The following is a 23,389-nucleotide window of genomic DNA, read 5'->3' as shown; positions in this document are numbered from 1 at the left end:
ACTCTCTTTCACAATTGTTTTTTGCTCTCTGTCAACTCCAGAGGGAAATATCTGTCTCTGTAGCTGCTAAATGTTCTACTGTGTTCTCTAGCTATGCACCAATTTTGTCTGTTTGATGATGGGCAAGTAGCATTCAGTTAATGTAATATTGATTAATGCAGCTTAAAGAATCAATTTCACAAATTAAATAGATACCGCTTTACAAAATTGTAAGAGACTGGAAGAGAATGGCTCTCTGATCAAGGTGCTGCCAACAGAGGCTCCATATGAAAGACAGGCTGAACTTAATCAGACTCATTTGTCTGTTTCCTTCTTGATCTCTTGCTTCAAGGAGTGTCATCAATGAATCGTGACTTCTATCAAGAAACTCTAATTTAATACAAGATCGTGCACACCGTTACACATAGCAACAGCAAGACAGTGGAGGGCAGCACGGTGACAAAAAGAGTAACTGGACTGTGTAGGCGTTCTGTGTCAGCAAGCAGAAGCCTCAGTGAAGTCTCCTTGAACAAGATGTGAGACCATGGGTACATCCCAGGTCCTTATAATTTCCTTCACTTGATTCCTTTCTTAGTCCGTCCCACCGAGAAAGCATGGGAGAGACGCAAGGAAATCATGCGAGGAGAGAGGAAAAGAGGAAATGTGTTTTTAAGGGGATGAGACGCCCTTTCCTCTGAAGCGTCACGTGAATTTGTCAGCTGTAAGGGCGGAGTTATCAACGGCTTTCAGCTGCCCAGGCTGCTCTCATGTATCCTCGCTCATAGCCCCTCAGAGATCCCTCAGAGCTCCTCGATCCTCACTACTCAGGACAGGAATAAGAGCTTTGAGGCGGCCTCCACGAATGCAGACCAGAGCGACTTCTGATTCAAGTGAAGAAATATCAAATAAGAGACTTGGGATCCACCAAATGACTACTTATACGCTCCAAGACGCATTGTTGTGTATCTGAGCCCTCTGCTATGAGGAGGTGTGTCAATAAAGGATGACAACAGTATCACGTTCATTTTTGCATTATTGAAAACAAGAGCTTTGATATGCTTACTGCGGGCTCTTCCTACTGATGATCTGAACACAAAAATATACCCAAACCTACCATCTGAATGTATTTCCTTTGGCATATTACTCATACTTGTGTAAGAACACATCAGGAGGCTTGTGTGTTTCTTTCAGAGTGACACAGAGCTCGAGAGCTTTTTCAGTCCTGTATTAGGGGCAGCAAGAGGATCTTCAACAGACTGTATCTGGGATGTGATTGCCCCAGCAAGAGGAAACATTCAGTTTGGATTTAGCTGAACACATTGTTCTCTCTGCAGAGCACATCCTACTTCAAGTAGACATGAAGTGCCTGGGATTAAGAGTTTTTAATTACTAACAATTATCTGTGTGTGTCTGCTTTTGTGTGCACGCACATCAGAGTTGTATGCAACATGGCTCGCTAGTAACTTGACTATGAATTAGCGTTTGTGTGTGTCCATGCAGTGTTCACATGCCTTGTCAAACTTCCAGTTTTCTAATTTAAACAGACATTTGCATTTGTACATGTATTTTCTCGTGGTTGTTCAGTCCTCCTTCATATGGCTGGCACAGGGCTAACCCATTAAAGACTTGTGGCTACATCAGACCATACTGTGGTCACCTGAGAGCCCACACGGAGGCCGTACCTCTGGAGATTTACTGCCAGGCATAACAACACTCCTTCAAAACAACATAGTTTCATATTCACACTTCTATTCCTACAACTGCACACACGGTGAAGATTATTCAGAATAAATAAAGCAGTCATTTAGAGGAGAAACATTCTAACACATCTTAACACACGTCACTACTCTGTTTCCATCTCGCTATGATCACTCGCTCGGTATACATATGGTAGCCATCTGGCCTGGCAGAACAGAGTGGGGCAGCACTGCTGGGATCCATGTACAGTAACAACATGATTAACCCTTTAGAGCCATAATGGTGCGCTAAAAACTGTCTAAAGAGATGCTTTCTGGCATCTCTTTAACCGTTTGCATCATGCTGTCTATATTTGTCTTCACATTTCTAATACTACAGTCATGTACTGCTTTAGTGTACCTGTTTGTACAGTACATTTTTGCTTTGCCAGATCTACTGTCTCTGTATCTTATCTGTCTGTGAAAACCAAAGCCAGTGTTCCTGCAGAGCTGCAGTGTGTTTAGGGAAGTGCACTTCTCCGTGTGTCCCTCCAAAATAGATTTAAATGCAGGGTAGGAGCAACATCGAGGTCAGAGTTCCTGTCCCACTGCTCTAGTCATCCCTGAGACATGTCACAGTGGATCTTAACTACATTAGTCTGCCCTCTGACAGACGGATCCAGAGAAAAAAATTAATTGAATGAAAATAGAGAATTATGTCTGTTTATTTATTTACAGCATTAGTTGTCACCATAGTAAGTAAGCTCTTAAAAAAGTAAAGCTTTAGTGCGTAATTTTTTATATTTATGAACATCTGTTACATTCAAGCCATAACCAAATGAGTTGCTACAAAGCTAATTAAGGCCATACATATAACTATCAGCTCTACAAAACTCTGTTCAGAAGATTGTGGCGTCCGGAGTCCATCATGTTTTTTTTAATCCTCTGTGCTCCTTGGTTACTAGCAATTGCGTGGGGGGTGGGGGGGTCATGGAAGGCTTGTATCATGTGGACGTGCCGACAGTTTTGTTGTCATTGCTTAGAATTCGTTGTGGGGGCGGCAGAAACTACGCACTATAGCTTTAAGCAATTTTTGCACAAATTATAACAGGATTTCATTCATTAAAAATATGCATGGAACAATCTTCACATAAAGCGAAAAGGATGTTCCACTCCCTGCCAGAAATTTAATTGAAGCAAAAGTTCCACATTTTGGAAAATACACTTATTAGCGTTAAATATCCAGCCAAAATACTTTATGTAGTAACCGAAATGCATTGTGACAGATTTGAAAGTTTAGGCGCATCAACAAGCGTTGTTTCTGGCAGTGAATGTGGAATATGTGTTTGACCAAGCACTGAAACCTTTCTGTGCGTGCTCCCTATCACAGAATATGACTAAGGTGCATTCAGTGACATCTTAATGTGGACTCTTGCACTCATTACTTCTTCTCCAGTGACAGTGTTGTGCCTGGAGCATCATTCAGGCTACATAGCTGCCATATGGCAAACATGACTGGTCCACTTAAAGTGGCAGGTGCCTTATATAATCTCTCGCTACTATGCATCCTAAAACAATAACCAACTGTTATATCATTACGATTATGGCCACTAAAAAACTTAAAGCATCCTGTGCAGTTGTTCTGTATTTTGAGACCCAAGGACATGACATTTCCAGGGAGATTTGTGGTGCAGGGACAATCATGAGGAAGATAGTGACAATCATCCCGCAAGCACACACAGGGAGAGAGCAGCTACAGTCAGTGTCATGTAAGAGCTCCATCAGTTCCTCCCTGAGGGTAGACAGTGTCTTGCATTAGGACGCAGGGAGCCAATGAGTCACCTTGCCTCAGTCCATCCTGAAAGCATTCTGCACTTCACTGTCAGCTGGTCCTGTAATTCCCCTGAACTGAGGTTAAGGAACGCTCAAGTGTAACAGTAAGGTGTTTTTTGTTCATGTTTTTCAGAGCCAGTATTCGGTCCAGAGTCTACTCATGCAGCCCTGCAATACATGCTAGCAGCCCTGTATGATTGCTACTATGGCAACAAACAGTGAAATCAAGAAAAACAAACAAATACATGAAAAAAACAGCATTGATGACAGGGTTAAAGTGAAAGTAGTCTCGCTTTGCCAGACCTTCCTCCACAGCGCTCGGAGGAGGGTCTGGCTAGTCCACACAGCATTCTGGGATGGGATAAAAAACGTGGTCTGATTTATTGCCATTTCTTTAAACCAATCACAATCGTCATGGGCAGCGCTAAGCACCGGGAAAAGCCACGGTGCCGCTGCAAAATAGCCTCAGGAAGGAACTTGTTTTGGTGGAACGTGTGTACGTTCAAAAGTTGTTTTAGTCGTGCAACAGAAAACTCAGATTGGACAGATAGTCTAGCTAGCTGTCTGGATTTACCCTGCAGAGATCTGAGGAGCAGTTAACCATAGTCCTCATAAATCCACCTGAGTTTAAAATTCCAACACAAACAAAACGGAAGGTAATGGACAAAAGAGTGAAATCCAGCGGAATTTCTGACGGCAACGGAGCAATCCCGGAAGTGGAACGTCGTGGATATAGACTAAAGTGAAAGAGTCTGTTTTCATTCTCCTGTAAATAATGGCGTCTGTAGTGCAATGTTGAGCCGAATCCCACCTGGGGGCCTTTAGTTGCACATCAAAAGAGGTGGGTCATGAGTCCTGTGGTCACGCTCTGAGTGGGCTATTTACTTTGGTATATAATTGTCTGAGAAGAAAGTGGGAGTGAGGAAGGTGCCAGGGTAGACCTCCTGCTGCTTTAAATGGTTTAAAATGGATTTCCTGGAGTTTGCACAACTGTTCGCCAAAGTGGGCAAAATCTGAGCAATAAAAGCAATAAAGGAGGTGTTTCATAGTAATCCCTGTAGAAGCAGAGAGAAATTTCCTTTTCTTCATAATTGATCTTGTTGGCTTGTGTGCTCTGGCTGAAAACTGTAGTTGTTTAGGACACCTGACACTGGTGCAACAGATGGTGATGTCTCCTGCTCTTTGTTCCAGTCGTGCAGGTTGTCAGTACAACAAAGTAACAAAGATGCAGATGAGATGGTGCCACAGCGGCTGCTGCTCTGTTAGCAGCTGCTCTGTAAGTTTATAAGTTGAATAACTGCGACCTATTACCAAGAAATCTGTTTCCAGATGTATTTGCCAAGGTTTTTATAACTTGTATAATGCTAGACTAGCGAGCACAAAAGTAGAGTTTAATCAGAGCCGTGCCGTTCAAAGTCAGCACATTTAAGGAAGTGTGGATTAAGTTGATGTAATATATATATAGTAGTATAGTAGTACTCCAATTTAAACTGGAGTTCTGCTGCATATGTGAAAAAAAAGTTGTTCAAAGCCATTTGTGGCTCCAGAGGGAGCTGTGCGAAATCTGATAGATTGCCTCATGTGATGTCACTTAAGTCAGAGTGGTTCAGGGCTGAAGACTACAAGTTTGGAAATGAAAAAAATCTGGCGGTGATGAGAAAGAAAGAATTGAGCTTACCAGACCTCTTTAGCCTGCTCCTCATCTCTGCTTAAGGCTAGCAGCTTGAGGCTACATTAGTCTAGCATAACACAGCCAAATCTACATAATACAGGTCGACAGTCTAGTTGTATTGTGGGTAATAAAGGTGCAAGGTTTTAACAAGGGGGAGGATCGGTGGAATAAAAAAGACTATCACTGGTTCTGCTCCTTTGGTTTCCCTGTCCATCAGAATGAGAACTATGGCAAACATAACAAAGTGATGCATCATGTTTTGCAACTACCAAAAGCTATCACTGTCACTCTACATGACACATTTGAAAGAAAGAATACATAAACCTTCCCCTTTTCTGACCCCCTCCCCACCAACCCCTACTAATTTTCCGACAGTCCCTTGCATTTTTTAACTTCTGTCTCTATCGCCCTAAAAGCAACCGTGTGCTTCCCCAAAATGAACGAATAATGTCACCGTCGCCGCAGGCAGCATGTGCTTTAAATTAGCAGCATATTATGAGAAAGGAGCCATTAAATCCAAAGCTACTTTTCCATAGTGATTAAAGGGCGAAGTTGAGAGTCGCTACTTTCAGCCATTTCATAAGTTGACACCCTGCAAACGATAAGAAGGGTGTCGCACGTGCAGAGGAATAAGAAACTGTCAGCAAAGCGAAATGGAGAGCTGTCTACCTTGTCACCCTCAAAGCGAGGAAGGCTAACTAACACACAGAGGTATGACTAATGAAAATGCACTTGGAATATTACACATTATTACTTTTGGGAGAAGTCTCTGACAGGTGCAACTAGGAGGCTTAATTACTACAATGTATGGCCTCCAATGTTTTCTCACTTTTCACACAAATACACATTAAGATGACACGTAACGACACAACTTTTAAATAAAAATACTAAGTTAGTTAACCCTAACTGCATATTTTGAAAATATAAAAATCTGTCAAATTGTCTCTTTTCAGACTGTAGCCTTATGCTTTACCATGACATTAATGTAATGCCCCCTACCCCCACCCTGCCCCACCACCACCTCTCTCTCTTTCTCTCTCTCTCTTTTAGGTGTGCTCAGCCTACCTGAGGGTCTGACTCTTCACAGGGACCAGCAGCAGCAGCAGCGAGCGGGGAAGAGTGGAGAGGGCAACGCCTACAGTCAGTCTGAGCTGCGCTCAATTGAACAGTGTTTACTGGCTACACGAGTGGGCAGCATCTCTGAACTCAGTGAGTCGTGTGTGTGTGTGTGTGTGTGTGTGTGTGTGTGTGTGTGCGTGCGTGCGTGCGTGTGTGAGAGATGGAGATTTGAAGGACCATGTTGACCCCTCCTTCAATACGCTTTATGGTCAATGTGCCCTTGAGCAATGCAATTAACCGCCCAAGTGGAGCCGCTCACTGGATCAGTGAGATCATAAAGACAATGCTGTGCGTTCAACTTTGTGGCAACAGGTTTTAGGAAGATTTCCTGTTTCAACATGACAATGCCCCTGTGCATAGTCCATAGAAAAATGGTTAGCTAAGTTTGGTGTGAAGGAACTTGACTTGCCTGTACAGAGCCCCGATCTCGAACTCATCATGCACCTCTGGGCTGAATTTAAGCACCGACTGCTCGGCACTGAGTCGGCAGGCCTTATCACCCAACACCAGTACCCAAACTCACTAATAGGCTTCTTCACAGCAGACACTTGTCATAGTAGGAAAAGCACAGGTGTTACTTATAACATTAACAATGGCTCTGTTATAGTCAAGTGTCACAGTGAGTCATGACAGTGAGCAAGCATGCAAAATAGCAGGACCATGAAACTGAAACAGCTAATTAGAATTCAGCCATCATTAATTATTCACATCTGTGCTTATCCGACTGTGACAAGTCATAATATCTTCTGTGAAAAAGGTCTGCAATGTACATTCTCTTGTGGCTGATTGGAACAAAGCCCCACAGCTAGGTTCCACAATATGGGGGAAGCCTTCCCAGACAAGTGGATACTGTTATAGCTGCATATTAATGTCCATGGTTTTAAAAAAAAGTCACATAAAGGCATTGTTCACATACTTTTAGCTACCATGCATGTGTGACAGTGACACTGCTGAAAAAGAGCATGTCAGTTCAAGGAATCCACCACTTGAAAACTGCGTGTGCATTAGGGTGTGATCAATATGACTGAAAGCTAGTAGCTGTGGTTTTTTGCTTAAATAGTTGACACCTGTGGGCTGATATTCAAGAGTCTAAGATTTTACCATTTTCCTTCCAAAATACTGACCCGCCACACTTATTCTGTGGTAGTGCTTTTTAGCCATGATAGCGGCATGGCTTAAGGGATAGCTATAGCTACGGTCTATCGGCCTACCACTTTTAGACTTAAAATACCTCAGCAACTATTGGATGGATTGCCATGAAATGTTGTACACACATTCACATGGTTCAGAAGATAAATCCTAATGACTTCAGTGACCCCCCCCTAAGTTTTCCTCTAGCACCACCAGCAAGTCAACACTTTTACCTATTCTGTCAATGGACAGACATTCATGGTTCCCAGACGAAGACTCCTACTACTTTGGTGATCCCCTGCCCTTTTCTCTTGCGCTACCATGAGGTTCAAATTTGTGTGAAATGACTCGAAAGCTATTGGACGGATTTCCATGGAATTTGGTGCAGATATTTATGGTGCCCAAAGGATAATTTCTAATGATTTTACTCATCCCCCCTAACATTTCCTTTAGCGCCACCAGCAGGATAAATTCTTTACTTATCTAGTAAAATAATTCAACATCTACTAGATGGAAAAGAACAACATTTTGTATAGACATTCTTGCTAACTTTTGTGACCCCCCTGACTCTTAATTTATAGCACATCATCTGGCCTAAATTTCCATTTGTCCAATATTTTGGTTTATAACCAAATACCTGCCAAACTAATGATGACATCTCGTCAGCCTCAGCTTCACTTTGTGCTTAGAGCTACATGTTAGCATGCGGACATGCTAACCCTTGCATTTAAGTCGCAGCACTGCTGTGCCTAAGTACAGCCTCACAGACCTGCTAGCATGGCTGGAGACTTTCCTTTTGATAGGTCTAATTAATAATGATGAATTAATTCATTACAAGAAGTTTTGATTGCAGGTTTCATTGAAGGTGTGCAGCTCTGGTCAACTGGAAGACTCCTCACATTTGAGTTGGATGACATTATTGGCTGATAACAATAATGTTTTAATAAGGCACAAATAGTATCCTGCTCTATCAGTAAACCACTGTATCATAATTCTGCTGTGCATGCATATGTGCATATTTAAATGAATGTAAATCAGTCAGTGGGAGCAACTCTAATGAACCAGCGCATTTTATTATGTTTATAAGTTTGACAAGCCCTCAAAAAGTTAATTGTCTACCCACTCACAATGGACTCATTCAAAGAATAATGGGCATCTGAATGCTTTCTAAATACATTTATACAGTACAATATGATTTACATAGGCTTTAGGAGTCCGATTAATGTAATAATAATAGGTTTCTTGCATTATTTGAGAAAGGACATACTGATTATGTTTTACCCTCTTGTCCTTACTCACAAAATGAGTTATAATACACAACAATTCGACAAAGCAAAGTTCAGCACAAGGCCTTCATTAAAGTTTCCACCTTAGTTTTGGAGGAAACTTGCTGACCAACTTCCATATGGCCTCAACAAAGCTGGAGTGGCAAGCTGTGCTGCAAACCACTGAGAACTTTGTGTTTACTTTTTTGATATAATCATAGAATCAAGATGCTCAATGGAAGGGATGAACAGTTTTTCTTCTTGGTTGCGTGCAACTCTGCAGCAAACTCATTCCAGAAAATGCATCAGAGTGCTGCCGTGTCCTCTGACAGAAGTCCAACAACAAAGTATCTCCTAATGTGCATGAAAATATTTTTGACACGAATGGTGAAAGGGTCGTAGAGTCAGTTTCTGTTGTCATGGCATCGGGATGTCAAGACAAGGCTGGACAAACAATTTCTGTATATCTAGTGTAAACATTTATCATCAGAATAAACAGCGGGCTAATTCTCCTCACTGTATGTTTTCTCAGTCCTCTGTCCGTGTTGTATTGATGAGGTCAAGCAAGGACTCATTCTGTTATGTTGACACCGCAAACACACTCTGAGACCAATGGATAATAGAGGAGCTTAGTCCAGTGGTAATGTTATCAGCGCTGGAGAGGAATTCTATATATAACTATAGGATTTGCAAACACACGCTGCTCAAGACGAAAATAAAATAATAATTGAAAAAAGCAGGAGAGCGGCTTGTCATAAAGTGTATCTGAAAGAGAGCAAGATGGGGAAAATAAAATCATATTTATGATAACATAAATACAAATAAATAAAATAAAAGAGAAGGGAAGGTTAGAGAGAAAAACAGATGAGAGTTTGATTTTATAAAATACATTTCATGGAATAAAATAACGTTGGCCGCTCCATTGCAGCAACATTTGCATTCTATGCAGGGACAGTCTTTAGAGCTGGCATTTAGACACAATTTTAGAGGTTTGCCACTGATATAACTCTTTGTATTTTCTAATTTTCTCTTCTGCAAAATGCCAAATTAGCATATTTGTCCTATGATAATAATTTGTCCTAGTCCTGCAAATATTGCAATTATTAGGACCCATGGTGTGTCATCATCACTCAGTCACTAGTTGTCAGTCCAATATGTTCCACACGGCATTTGTTTATGTAACTGTACATATTGAATTCCGCCAAATCTATTCTGAGGTGGAGCGAGCAAAATACATATAGGCTTACTCCATATATATGTAAATTTATACAGCTGGGAAACATTCCAACCACAAAATGATACGAGGTCAGGTGGCAGTGTGCAGGTTGATGTGTCCATTGGCATCAAACCACACAACCACGGGCAGCACCATGCGCTGGACCTCCTTCCCATTTGACATTTTGGGAAATATTCTCTTTCTTGGCAAGAGTTAGATAGGAAGATTGATATCAATATCAGACATGAGAGTGGTATCAGTCTTCTCATCAAATTATTGGCAAGAAGGCAAATTTCCCAAAATGTCAAACGAGTAGAAGAAAACATAAGACTTTCATAAAACAGTAGAGAGGTCAGATTCAGTAATTCCTCAATGTTTCAAGGTTGTCAGATCTTAAATCCCCCCATGATTTCACATCCATAGCCTTTCAGAGGTCAGTATAAAACTCTGAACTTTCTGCTGCAAGGTATTTCATCTGGAAATCCTCCACTGTGAATCTGGCAGCCTGACCATCCAGCAAACTGTGGGAGTTGTCAGACGACGCCAACAAATATTGCTCTGCATAGAAAACAAAAACAGACCTCAACTAAGCAAAAACCTACTGAGCCTTGCTAGACCAATTCAATTAAATTTTATTTATAGTATCAAATTATCACAAGAGTTATCTCAAGACACTTTACAGATCGAGTAGGTCTAGACCAGAGGTTCCCAAATTCTTTCATATGAAGGGCCAAAATGTATCTGGATGGAAGGCCACGGGCCAAAAATAAATGTCGATGTTGAAGAATACCGTAATTCTTGCCATTTTCCATAGATAAAACGTACGTATGTAATTTAAATGGGAAGTTTACCAGCACTGTGCACTACATTGCCGTTAAACTCAGATTACGTACTTTTTAACTGCACAAAATGTAGGTTTCGTAGTCATTACTTTTAAAATAAGAGGAGAATAAGCATGAGCATGTCAAATCCATGGCGGGCCAAAACAAAGAGAGCACGGGCCAAACTTGGCACGCGGGCCCCAAATTGGGCGGCTTTGGTCTAGACCACACTCTATATTTACAAAGACTCAACAATTTCATTAATTCCCCCAAGAGCAAGCATTTAGTGCGACAGTGGCGGTGACCAGGGAACAAAATTTACGTTAACGTTCTGGATTTACTCTGTAAAACTTTTGCATTTCACAACTGTACAATTGTTCGAACTGCTTTAACTCCACTTATGGACACTTGCAGCTGGATTTTAGACTTGACTTCTTTGTCACGTTCATTATGGCCTTTTAACTTGTTCGCAAATTGTATTACCTGCAACTATATTTAGCACTAAAATAATAATGCTGGTATTAAAAATTCATGTTTAGCCTTACATTCCACAGTGGGTACTTTATCATACAGTATTAGTTATTAATGCTGATTAAAAAAGCACTCTTGAACATCATTATTCACTATTATAGGACATGGAGCATAGAACACATTTTACCACAGGAAGGAAAAGGCTGCTGGAGCTGGTCAGAAATTATGATGTTTTCTTTCTCTTTTCGCCTCATCTGATGCTTTTAATTTTTTTTGCTTTATGCTCGAGTCTAGTATGATGGAATCAGGACTGTTTTCCTGCAAATATTTGGCTGAGAACTAACAGAAGATGCTGCTATACTGCCCTACAAAGCAAAAAGGCAGTAACTACGCAGAGTGCAGAACTGAGAAAAATGACTTTAAAATTATCCTGTCATCCAGCTAAGTAGTTGTAAGTAGATTATTGGACATGTGGCTGTTTTTGTTACTTTATATTAGCTTATTCTTTGTACATATCAATCCTCATATTTAATTTGATATTTTATCCCTATTTTGCAGTTACTGTATTCTTGCTTTGTATTACTTACCAAAAACGTAGCACCATACCAAGGAAAAAGGCAGTAACTACAGATTCTTCAAAAACTATTTTGCCACAACTTGGGCTCTGGGTGTGTTAGATACACTGTATTTGAAATAATTGGAACCATTTGTTTTCCTGAACATGGATATACCAAAACCAACACTAATTTGACCATTTTAGGTCAATATTTTCCACCCGGAAGCTGTTCTGGTGCTGAAACGGCTGCTTAAAGTCTCACATTGCTAAGCTGTTATCATGTTATCCTGTCATCCAGCTAAGTAGTTGTAGGTAGATTATTGGACATGTGGCTGTTTTTGTTACTTTATATTAGCTTATTCTTTGTACATATCAATCCTCATATTTAATTTGATATTTTACCCCTATTTTGCAGTTACCGTATTCTTGCTTTGTTTCACTAGGGCTTTTTGCAGTTACTGTACAAACGACTACCATTTTTCTCCAAAACGACACACATTTGAGATAAGATGTTTTGTCACATAACAAAGGATGCCTTGAATGTCATGAAAATTATAATAACTCATTTTTGACCAAAAATGCAGTTACTGCCTTTTTGTTTTGTAGGGCAGTATAGCCATCAGTACTGTCAGTAATACCTTTCACAGATCATTTTGTTGTGTGGCAGCAGTAAGAGCATATATATATAATTAGGGTTGGGCATTGTTTGGATTTTAACGATTCTGATTCCAATTCCGATTCTTCCTTTCGATTCCGGTTCTTATCGATTCTCGATTCCGGTTCTTTGAGGGGTGGAGTTGAAACGGGTCACATGCCTATTTTCACAAATAAGAGGAAAGTTTTATTTTGATTCAGTGGTGTTTGCAGTTTTACAGGGCTTTTTCAATGTAAAATAAAGCCATACTAGAGCGCTGCTTACTGTGCTCCAAGGCTGCAACGCATCAAGCGCCTGGCCGCTTCAGAAACCAAAACTTGCGCATATGAAATTGGGAAACGATGATCGGATTTGAAACCAAATCCTCTAAACGATTCCAAACGATTCCAATAAAGAAACGATTCTACTGGAATCATAATTTTTGAAACGATTCCAAGTAGGAATCGGTTCTCGATGCCTAATCCTATTTATACGGTATATATATATATATACACACATTATATATTGCGCTGAAGATAGTCCTTATACTTTGAATACTACAGATTGGTATCTAATAAAAGTAGCAGAATCTTTTAGCAAATTGAACAATCGAATGGTTTTACGTGTAGTGCTTCATGTTAAAATAGGTTTTGCGCTGTGATTTAGATTTATAGGCTCAAAGGTGGCATCATGTCATTCAACCTTGACGTTAAATGGAATCAACTGAGGTTAAAACATGAAATTCACCAAAGTTACCAAAGGGGTAACAAAAGCAATATGCAATCAATGAGGAGCAACACAAAGAATATATTACTACAATTTAGTGTCTGTAATCAAGAAGGAAGTGTGGAATTAACACAACAAGGATGTACATCCCATCTCCCTTCCTCACTCCCCTGAGTACACACCCTACCATACATACCATTCCTCCGCTAATAAAGATTCCAGAGACCTGACAGTGAGAGTTGTCACCAGACTAGTGCAAACCAACCTGTCCTGATTACTGCAGGGACGGTGTGTGCTTGTCCCTATCACAGATTGTAATGTGTGTCTCCTCCGTCCACATCATGTGAAGACGTTCTGAAAGTTAAAGTAGAGATGATGAGGAGGTACGCTCTTAGTGAGATTTCCACTCATGGCGCAACATTAAAAGGAATATTTTCTCAACAGTGTTTTATATTTAAACAAGTTCAGTCATTTTTGTTAAGCTGTTGCTGCTCCTGTCTTTTTTCTCTTTTTTTTCTATCTCAGTGAGTCTTTTCTCATTACTGTGTTAGATTCAGATGGAACAGCTCCATAAAGACAGTGTTTGACTTGTTATCTGATATGTGTTTTAGTTGGTGGCTAAAAGCTCTGGCTGCTTTCGAATGGACAAAACTAATAGCGGGAAGAATAGCTAAGCATCTTGTCGAGTCAGGATTGCCACAGGCGACCATTAAATGTAATCACGGCCGCATAGCAGCAAATAATTCAAACACAGAAAACAGTGATGATGGCAGCAGCTGCACTGTGCAGCAAGCACCCATTCATCAATACCCAAAGGAAAGCTGGTTACTGCTTATTCATAAAGGCTTGAATATAATTGCTCCGTTAGAAATGAGAGTTAATCTCTACATTTCCAAAGAGTATACTTTCTCTCTCACCATTAAACAGCCTTCACAGTCTCTGAAGCAATGAGCAGTTTGGTTGTTATGTAGGTGCTGCATTGTCGGCTACTGACCTTAAAGGTGTCAACTCTCATAAAATCCCTCGTAAATCAAAGCACGGCCTTTATATGCTGGAGACTGGCATATTTGTGTGATTCCGCTTTTCTAAGGGGATTTTAAAGCTTTGAAAACAAGGAGAGCGTTGCCCCGCTGCTTAAAGGTAATCACTGAGATACCTGAGGAGCAGGATCTGCTGCATGCGTCCTCCACTTCTCCTCTTCTTGTTAGCATAAAGAATTAATTACCCAGGATGAGCTATTGATTAAAGGCTTGTCTCTTATAATGAAAAGGCTATTGACATTTTAGCTTATTAAATTGCTGTACTTCTGTCCGTCTTCCCTCTGTTCCTTCGCAAAACACGAAGACTCCTCACGGCTGCGTGCTGATACATGGTCACTGAAAACAAGGAGTTAACCCTTTTTTTATTTCTGCGTACACCTGCTGAAAAAGCGGCGGTTATCTCGCTTTATGTGTTAAGCTGCTGCTACTTCACTACTGTTGCACTCTCTCTGTGTTAGAAATAATCTCCCTCCTCAGCCCTGCCAGCCTCCTCTGCAAGCATAGGAAATGTCACAGGCCAGCATAAATAAGACATGAGAACTGGCTGTTGCTGACCACCTCAGCTCCCCTTACCAAGCTTTAGAGGGCACTGTTACAAGCTTATCTGTATTCCCATTGGTACAATTAAGAGAAAGACGCAGGAGGAGTAACAGATAGCGAGATACTTAAAGTTTGGAGAGGTATAATTAATCCAGTGTTGATATTTCATTGCATCAGTAGATGTTGTCCAGCGCATTTCTCTATCAGCACAGCTCCACTGTTCCCATAGGACAGTTGGGAGATTGACTGTTTTTTTTTGCATGAATGCTCTTCCCTCATTCAGGCGTCATTTTCACACTCGCCTCTCACATTGTTGAGGCTTAATGGAATCTTGGCAGGCGCCAAATAGAGCAATTTTGATGCTAAACAAACCCTTTTGTCCACAGAAATGACGGTTTGTTCCTGCTGTGTATTGTATATGCACACACATACAGTATAGTTCATTTAGACCGGGGAACCAAGTGCCATCATGCTCTATTACTTTTTTGCCTTGAATAGTATCAAATTGACCCAAACAAATATAATAATAAGTGGGGTTTTTTTGTTTTGTTTTTATCTACCCCGCTTCAGAATTTCATTACATTTTCTCATAGTGTAGTGGGTGTAGACAGGAAGGAGAAGTGACAGCAGTCAGTGAAATGGGATTTGAGTCCAGGCTGTAATAATACAGCAGTGGTCATACTTTATCACTCAATAACTAAGGTTCTTGACTATCTGTCTGGCTCTGAGAGAAACTTTAAATTCATTTCTTGATTTTTGATTAACTGAGTTTGCTGCTCAGTTCAATTTTGTCCCTTAAGTATAAAAAGGGGCTAAACATGCTTTTCCAAGAACTGTTTACTTTCTTTTAAACCTTCCTAGAGAATATTCAAAGTTTTATTAGCAGAGTCCTCTCAAGCTTTGATTGTTTAAGCCCAACTGGATGACCTTAAAGTACTGACAAATTATGCAGAGGAAAAAGCTTGGAGTAGCTTATGTTTGACCATAAATATTCATTCTCCACACATTTATTCTCCTGCTCTTCCCCAGTGAGCTGCACAGGCAGAACTCGGATGAACCCTGTCTTTTTCCTGACTGGGGTGCAGGGAAACTCTCGATTTCCCCTGACAGAGTGAGCTCTAGGGGGGCTGGAAGGAATTAGGGTGATTCTTTTAAAGGCAGTGTGCTCCAAATATTCCTGCCTTTTCACCCTCGTGCCTGCACATGAAGTCCGTTCTCATTGCTTATGTTCCTTTTCTGTTTCCCTGTATGCTGTGTGTGTGTGTGTGTGTGTGTGTGTGTGTGTGTGTGTGTGTGTGTGTGTGTGTGTGTGTGTGTGTGTGTGTGTGTGTGTGTGTGTGTGTGTGTGTGTATGTGTGTGTTAGGTGACCTGGTGTCCCGGGCCATGCACCACCTACAGCCAATGTACATGAAGAACCACAACAATGGGACGCCGATCCACCAGAAGAGCAGCGTGATCCACTGGGCGCCTGAAGCGATCTACACACTGTGTTACTTCATGCACTGCCCTCAGATGGAGTGGGAGAACCCCAATGTTGAGCCCTCGAAGGTTACCTTGCAAACAGAGAGGTGAGAAGCAAACATGGGTTTAATCCACGGCTGAAAATAATCCTACTTACTGTTACAGTGATTTCTAAAAACATACAGTGCCCAGCTGTTAGGATGTATAGGAAACTATACAGGACATTTTTTGCGAATGACACTTTTTTAAATATTTGTTACTTCATTGGGAACACATACGCTTGGGGCTTAAAGCCATAGACGGAATAAGGAAGTGGAAAAGTGTTGAGTCTAATGCCTTGTCGGTTTTGGTAATGTCTTGTTGACAAAGAAAAAAACAATAACATGAGCATTCACACCCTTGGGTTTGACTCTTCCGATGCTGAGAATGGAACACTGAAAGCAATAATATTAGACTGCACAAATTCCTTAATTTTCACAAACAGAATTTAATGCCACCACAATAGTTGGAAAAAATGATCAATCAATCAATCAACATTTATTAATATAGCACTTTACAGCAACCAGTAGGTATCCAAAGTGCTTTACAAAGAGTAACAACAGTAAAACATAACATAACATACAGTAAAATCAAAAGGAATAAAACATAAAGTGAATCACAAAACATTCTAAACGAACTGTGTAGTAACTGACTGAAATATAAAACTCTTTTCACAATCAAACAAGAAGAAAGCTAGAGGTGAGATGTAACAGGAACATCTAATGAAGAGGTAATAATTATTGTAGTAATTATTTTGTATTTGCTGCATTTGGTGGCGAAAGAAAAATGTCAGCTGCATCATCTAGCTGTTGACTTGCACCTCCCCTCATTCATGAGCCGTGAGGTTTTTTATAAACCAGAACAAGGCAAAGTAATAGAATAATCTGGTATTGATTCATCCATCAGACCCCTTCACCTCATTTTGTACTGTGGGACAGTGCCATTATTGCACCTTTAATGTCTGCTGGGACATAATAAAAGAACGCCATGAGACCACAGTGAGAAAACTCCCTGTAGTTATCCACAGTTTGTGGTAATGTTCCTTCTGTAGAGAAGCGCAGAGATAATTCTGCTGCAACTGTACACCTCTGCAGACTTTTATTATATTTCTGGCTCTCTGTGCTCACCCCTGAAATGGCACACCAGATGTTCTACTCTGGAAAAGGAGGTACAGTTTTATACAAGCGAATTGTTATCTTATTGGATACTCTGAGTGACCTGAGCAGCGCTGCGGAAAGATAATTACCGCCACTGACATAGTGGGACATAATCAGCCGGCAGCTGTGGGACCGTGTTGGTGACTTACGCATGAATGACATAAAGCTAAGGCAAAGTTTCCATGGTGTTAATTCCTCTGATACTTCATCATGTAGTTTTTGAACACTTCATATTTTCCTCCACAAGTCAGGAAAGCACAGAACAGTCCTCACAATCTTTGCAGTTTCTACTCATGAAACACTTTTTCTGCTGAGTTTATGAGCTATTTCTTTTTCTTTCTTTTTCTTTAACTCATCATGTTCCACTGTAGCTCTTATACCTCGATCTGTTCAGTATTTCCTGCAGTTTGGTGGAAACCCCTGTCAGCATGCGGCAGAGGTGGGAAACAGTGCTGACAGTTGAGCTTGAGCAGTCCTGCTCTAGCTGGGGCTCCAGACTTTATCGCCTGCAGTGGACCAAGTTATCAGCTAATGTATGTCCCAGGTGTCCAACTCACGTCTGCTTTAGCTCAAATCACTATTTATATTTGTAATGAATATCACATGAATGTAGGTTTGTTTTAGTCATATTTAAGCACATTGCCAGAGGCAACATTAGGGATGTGGTATTGGAACAGATTGGAAACAGCAAGACCTTGAAAAGCTTGTTCGATGTTTCTAATGTTCTAATGTTTCCTTGTGAGGGAATGCATTGCCATTCTACCTTTCTTGCCTCTTGATTAGGTGTTGTGTGCAGCTTTAATGAATTCTGTGGAGCCAATTACGTCAGGTGGGCTGTTAGGTCAGGCTCCTTTGAAGCGAGTAACACAAAAAGGGTTTGCATTTCCTTAGCCGATCAAACAATCCTTAAAAGACCCTCGCATCAACTGGGAGTAGCATTGATGAGTAAATAATTAACAATGAGTGACAGATGTGGGCCGAGCATGTGTCAAGGACAGTCCAAGCATCAAGACATCCTTTGTAAAGTGATGTGCTGGACATTTTATCCCGGAGGACGATCCCAAGTTTCATCAAGTACACACAGCTTAGCTATATGACAGCTCATGCAAAACGCAGCTTATTTCTTCAACAGCATTCAAGCAAACTGTATCAAAGAAACCAAAGTGATTGTTAACGCTATGATCTGAAGTCTGTTTTATACAATTAGAACGATACATACTGTAAAAAAAATAATGAAATTGTCAGATTTGACACATGCTATGTAAATCGATTCATGGATACATGGATAAGTATGAACCTTTATAATGTGTTAAACCAGCAGTCATGATAATACTTAAAATCACCATAATAACGTGGTTCTGTAGCCATGAAGTAGAAAGAGTGTGGCTACGTTTTCCATCATGATAATGACAGCTCATTGTTTTGCATAAGTGAAGATATTTATATCCATAACATGCTGTCAGTACAGTAGGGTTAAAAATGTAACACTATGCATATGTCTCCTCATGCGTACGGATTCCATGTGGCTGCAGTAAACACACTGACGCAGGATGAGTGGAGGAGAGAGTTAGACAGGGAAATAAGTTATTCTAAGAACGTGTGGTCTGTGCGTCCTTCTCACTTAAGAGATTTTCTCTCAATGAGACTGTAATTGTGTTTTCTTTATGCGACCACATCTCGGCTTTTCTCACTCAAGCTGTTCACCTCTGTCTGTCTCAGCTTTACAGTGCAGTCGGTTTGCAAAAAAAACAATAGTTTACTTTAAGCGAACAGTGAGTTGTCATAAATAAATACTGTATGTTGGCATATAATAACCACACTCATGTTTACAGAGAGCACCATGGTGTGCATCATTATGATCTTGTGCAAAACACATTAGAAGCAGAGCAATTACTTTCCCTGTGTTGTGACAATACATGTGAGGCCTTGTGATTGCTATAACATCGCAATGCATTTTAAGCCATATAGAAATTATATCGCACATACATATATGTTGCAATGCATTATTTAGGTTTTAAAGCACATTATAGATATGGGCTTATTAGTATTATAATACTACTCTGTCTGTCAAGCTTTAGGTCTCCAGAATATAGCAGAATAGACAGTGAAGAGATTCAAGATAGGTACAAATCTTCATAGTTGACACTGTCTGTATCAAACATTTTTGATGGTGATGGTCTATAATCTATGATCTTGCTCAGTTTAGGTTTTCTGACATCAAAGTGTCTCTCTGTGACATACTAGTTTTGGGTCTTTGATTTCATCTTCTTGACGGAGTTCATCCTGTTCTCAAACATCCGCTAGAGCTGGCAAGATCTCTAAAATATCATATGCAAATTCTGTTTTAGGTGGATTTTCCTTGCAAGTGCCTGGGCACACTTAAGTAGGCTACAGAGTATGACTGAAGTTCAGTGCGAGTCTCTGGTGGCCAGAACATGTCCCTCTATCTCCCCCTACAGGCCGTTCATGGTGCTGCCGCCTCTGATGGAGTGGGTGCGCGTGGCTGTGGTTCACACCGAACACCGACGCAGCTTCTCTGTGGACAGCGATGATGTTCGGCAGGCTGCCCGACTGCTGCTGCCCGGAGTGGACTGTGAGCCGCGTCAGCTCCGGTACGGCTGTAGGCTGTGTGCTTGCCTGTGGGCTACAGAGCGTGTGTGCACCCAGCCTCTTCATCTGCACATAAAAAGCACCAGCAGGCACATATCTGAACTTGCACGCAAATTCACACATCAGTGATATGAGCATCCTCCCTGTAGTGTTAAAAAGAATAAGCTTGTCCGGTGTTCAGGGAAAATATGGTGAGTCAAAACATTAAGCTTGCACTGTGAATCACTTTGTGTGCTTCGCCCTTCAGAACGGATGACTGCTTCTGTGCCTCGAGGAAACTGGACGCTGCCTCTACTGAAGCAAAGTTCCTGCAGGACCTGGGCTTCCGTATGCTCAGCTGTGGACGCACAGACCTGGTGAAGCAGGCTGTCAACCTGCTGGGGCCCGATGGTATCAACAGCTTGAGTGAGCAGGTTAGAGACACAGTCAATGTTTTAAATAATGAATATGCAGGCCCATTTACACTGAAACACACACACACACACACACACACACACACACACACACACACACACACACACACACACACACACGTAACTAGCCTGTGGAACAGAAGATTTTGTTTGCACGGTAAGCTGTGGCTCCTTCACCTTTACACGTCACACAGACTTATGAGCAGAAAGGCAGTTATGAATATTAAACCTTATTCTGACATATTCTTTTCCTGCAGCCTTCCTCTGCATGATTTCACGACTACCAGCTCCAGTACAGTAAATCATCAGGGGAATACTGCAAGTATAATGAGAAAATCAACATTTAGTTTGGGGCTGATCTCAGCAGAAACTTTCAAATATCCCAGTCTAGTACTGTATGTTTTGGCCCAGAGGAGATATTGATTCATATGGTATCCTTTAAAACGATCAATTGCAGAATATTACTCTCATCAGACTCAAGGTGCCAGGAGTGGAACTGAAGTTTAGAGCAAAAGTTCAATCTTGCTTTGTAATACTTTATAAAAGTTTAGAGCAAAACTTATAACCAGGGGCGGAGCCAGATGTTGAACACATTCGGGGCTAAGCCCAAACCTAGGGGGTGGGAGGGGGTGGCATGGTGCCCCGCGGAGCTTTTATTTCCAAATTTACGGCAGCTATTTGCACTCTTTTTTTAGACATTTGATAAGAAATGCCTACAAATATGTACATCATTTGGGAAAACATGATAGTTGCCAAGAAAAAAAAAATCCTCTAGAGCCTTCATCCTATTTAGTATCTTATTGTTCTTTACCAGTTTCATTTGAGCCAGCTACAGCCTCTGAAAGACAGTAAAGTTGGCCAAAAGATTCGGGGCTTTTGAGAAAAAACATTTGGAGCTGGAGCCCCAGAAACCATCCCCCCGCTCCGCCCCTGGAAATATCTAAGTGGCACAATTTGGGATTTGATTATGCCATTTGGTGATTTAATAAAATGAAGAAGTGTTATCATTAACTTCTGCTCTTGTTCTCTGTACCTGTGCTTGTGTAGGGGATGACCCCGCTGATGTACGCCTGTGTCCGTGGAGACGAGGCCATGGTACAGATGCTGCTGGATGCGGGAGCTGACATTAACAGCGAGGTCAGGGCTGATGAAGTTTTTACTGCTATTCTGGTTTAAACATTGGCAAGATCAAGTCAAACGAAGAAAGGATTATCGTTACGTAAAATCAAACAGGGCAGAAGGGAGTACTCTTTGCCCTTATCAGATAAATAGAAATATCTTAAACTTTAAAAAATATATATAAATCTACCCAGTGTTTTTAAAAAATGACATATTAGTAGGATACATCAGCATTGTGTATATTAAGGAGGACTGACAAGACCTTACAACTTCTGTGTTCTTCAATATGTGCAGTGTTACATATGTTAGTCCTAAAGTTATTTTTTTGTAAGTACCGTAAACTATGTGTGTGGTATTGTATTGGAGAAAACCAATCATGTTGTCTCTCATGTCCCCTTCTTTGTCCTCTCCCATGTGTTGTGGTGCTAAATGTATAAGAGCTGGAGATCATGAGGCACTGACTGCTCCGCCACATTCCAGGATATGTAGCAGTGTGCAAACAGATAGAAAATTATATGTGCAACGAAACTCACTTGCATTTGAGTATTTCAAGCGTAAAACATGACACAGATGTATGTTGCTGAGTCATTATTTCTCCGTCAGTGGAAAAAAGTGATAAAGATCGCCTGACTTAATGCAAACTGAATTCCTCACAGAGCCTGCAGAGGATTGAGATGGCATCCTTTTTTTTGACTCTCTGCAGACTTCAGAGAGATAGTTCAGTTAAAGCCTCATGATTCTGGTCTTCGTTAGTCACCTCAGCAACAGCATGTCCCATCAGCCATTGTGCCAGAGTTTATTTGCAGTCCACTGCATTCATGACCCCTGGCCAAAGCATAAAGCACACGTGTTCCTTTCACCAGCTGGGCAGCCTCGAAATGATTCATGTTCTTTAAATCCCCTCAAAGTTAGAGTCATGGGTAACACTTTATAATTCAGCCTGCTATTAATATTGTAATTTTGTTGTATAAATCAGGTACCAACAAAATGCTTATCTGTTCCTACTGGTACTAAAATGTGGAAGAAAACAAGATGGAACAAGGGAGTAGACTAGGAGGAGGAGAAATACATGTTACTGTTTTTGTAAATACTGGGTATCTACAGGGTACAGTACTGAAAAGCAAAACTGAAGTTTTGGGAAAATGGTGTTAACAACACTGATATTCTGCAGAAACCTGAACTCAGATGGAGAGGTTATTGAAGAACATAAGATATATGGGTTATGTTCCCAGAATGCAGAGTACTTACGATTGCTGGGGTACAGCAATGTAGTTTTAGGATATCAAGCTCAAAGGAAAGGGGAATAAATCTTTAAATAAAGACTTGTCGACCATTTATAAAGTACAGCGACGTACTTACAGCGGACTTAACAAGTTATACGTTAGCCCACTGCATGAGCGATTCCTGCTTATATTTTTAAAGAACACAAAATACACATTGTAGTTTATTATTTGGGCTGGGCGATATCACAATATTCTTGACCAAATACCTCGATATTAATATTGCGGCGATATTCTAGGGTTGACAATTGGTGCTTTAACAAAATATCTTCACAGATTTAGATAAATATTCATCAGTTATGTGGACATAATATCTAAGTGGGGAAAAGGCAAATAATAGAACAGCTAAAACAGTCTGGTAAGTTCAGAAAAGTACATCACTTTACTGTAATGCAGCCTGTAAAACCAGTAAAAGACAACACTTATGTCATAATCACGATATTACGATATCCAAAATCTAAGACGATATCTAGTCTCATATCATGATATCGATATAATATCGATATATTGCCCAGCCCTACGTTATTGTGGAGTTCTGCAGTACATCAGTGTTGTTAAACCATTTCCCCCAAACTTCAGTTCGGTTTTCGGTTTTCAGTCCTATATCATTTCATCTGCATGTCTCTCTCC

General features: G+C 40.8%; 1 protein-coding gene across 3 annotated transcripts in view; it reads left to right on the top strand.

The window, feature by feature from the left end:
• btbd11b (BTB (POZ) domain containing 11b) overlaps positions 1-23,389 on the top strand; it is an 86,669-nt gene that overhangs the window by 49,363 nt on the left and 13,917 nt on the right. For all 3 annotated transcript variants that reach the window (XR_004897816.1, XM_031283115.2, XM_031283114.2), the window contains exons 2-6: positions 6,211-6,369; positions 16,044-16,248; positions 19,797-19,949; positions 20,195-20,360; positions 21,408-21,497. Coding sequence is in view for 2 of the 3 variants with exons in the window: in XM_031283115.2 (XP_031138975.1) it covers positions 6,211-6,369; positions 16,044-16,248; positions 19,797-19,949; positions 20,195-20,360; positions 21,408-21,497 (773 nt within the window). In the remaining variant the exon portion in view is untranslated. The remainder of the gene's footprint in view (positions 1-6,210; positions 6,370-16,043; positions 16,249-19,796; positions 19,950-20,194; positions 20,361-21,407; positions 21,498-23,389) is intronic.

This window comes from Sander lucioperca, chromosome 7, assembly GCF_008315115.2.
Source record: "Sander lucioperca isolate FBNREF2018 chromosome 7, SLUC_FBN_1.2, whole genome shotgun sequence".
NCBI lineage: Eukaryota > Metazoa > Chordata > Actinopteri > Perciformes > Percidae > Sander > Sander lucioperca.
Note: the sequence above shows the minus strand (reverse complement) of the source record. Positions and strands in the feature narration are given on the sequence as shown.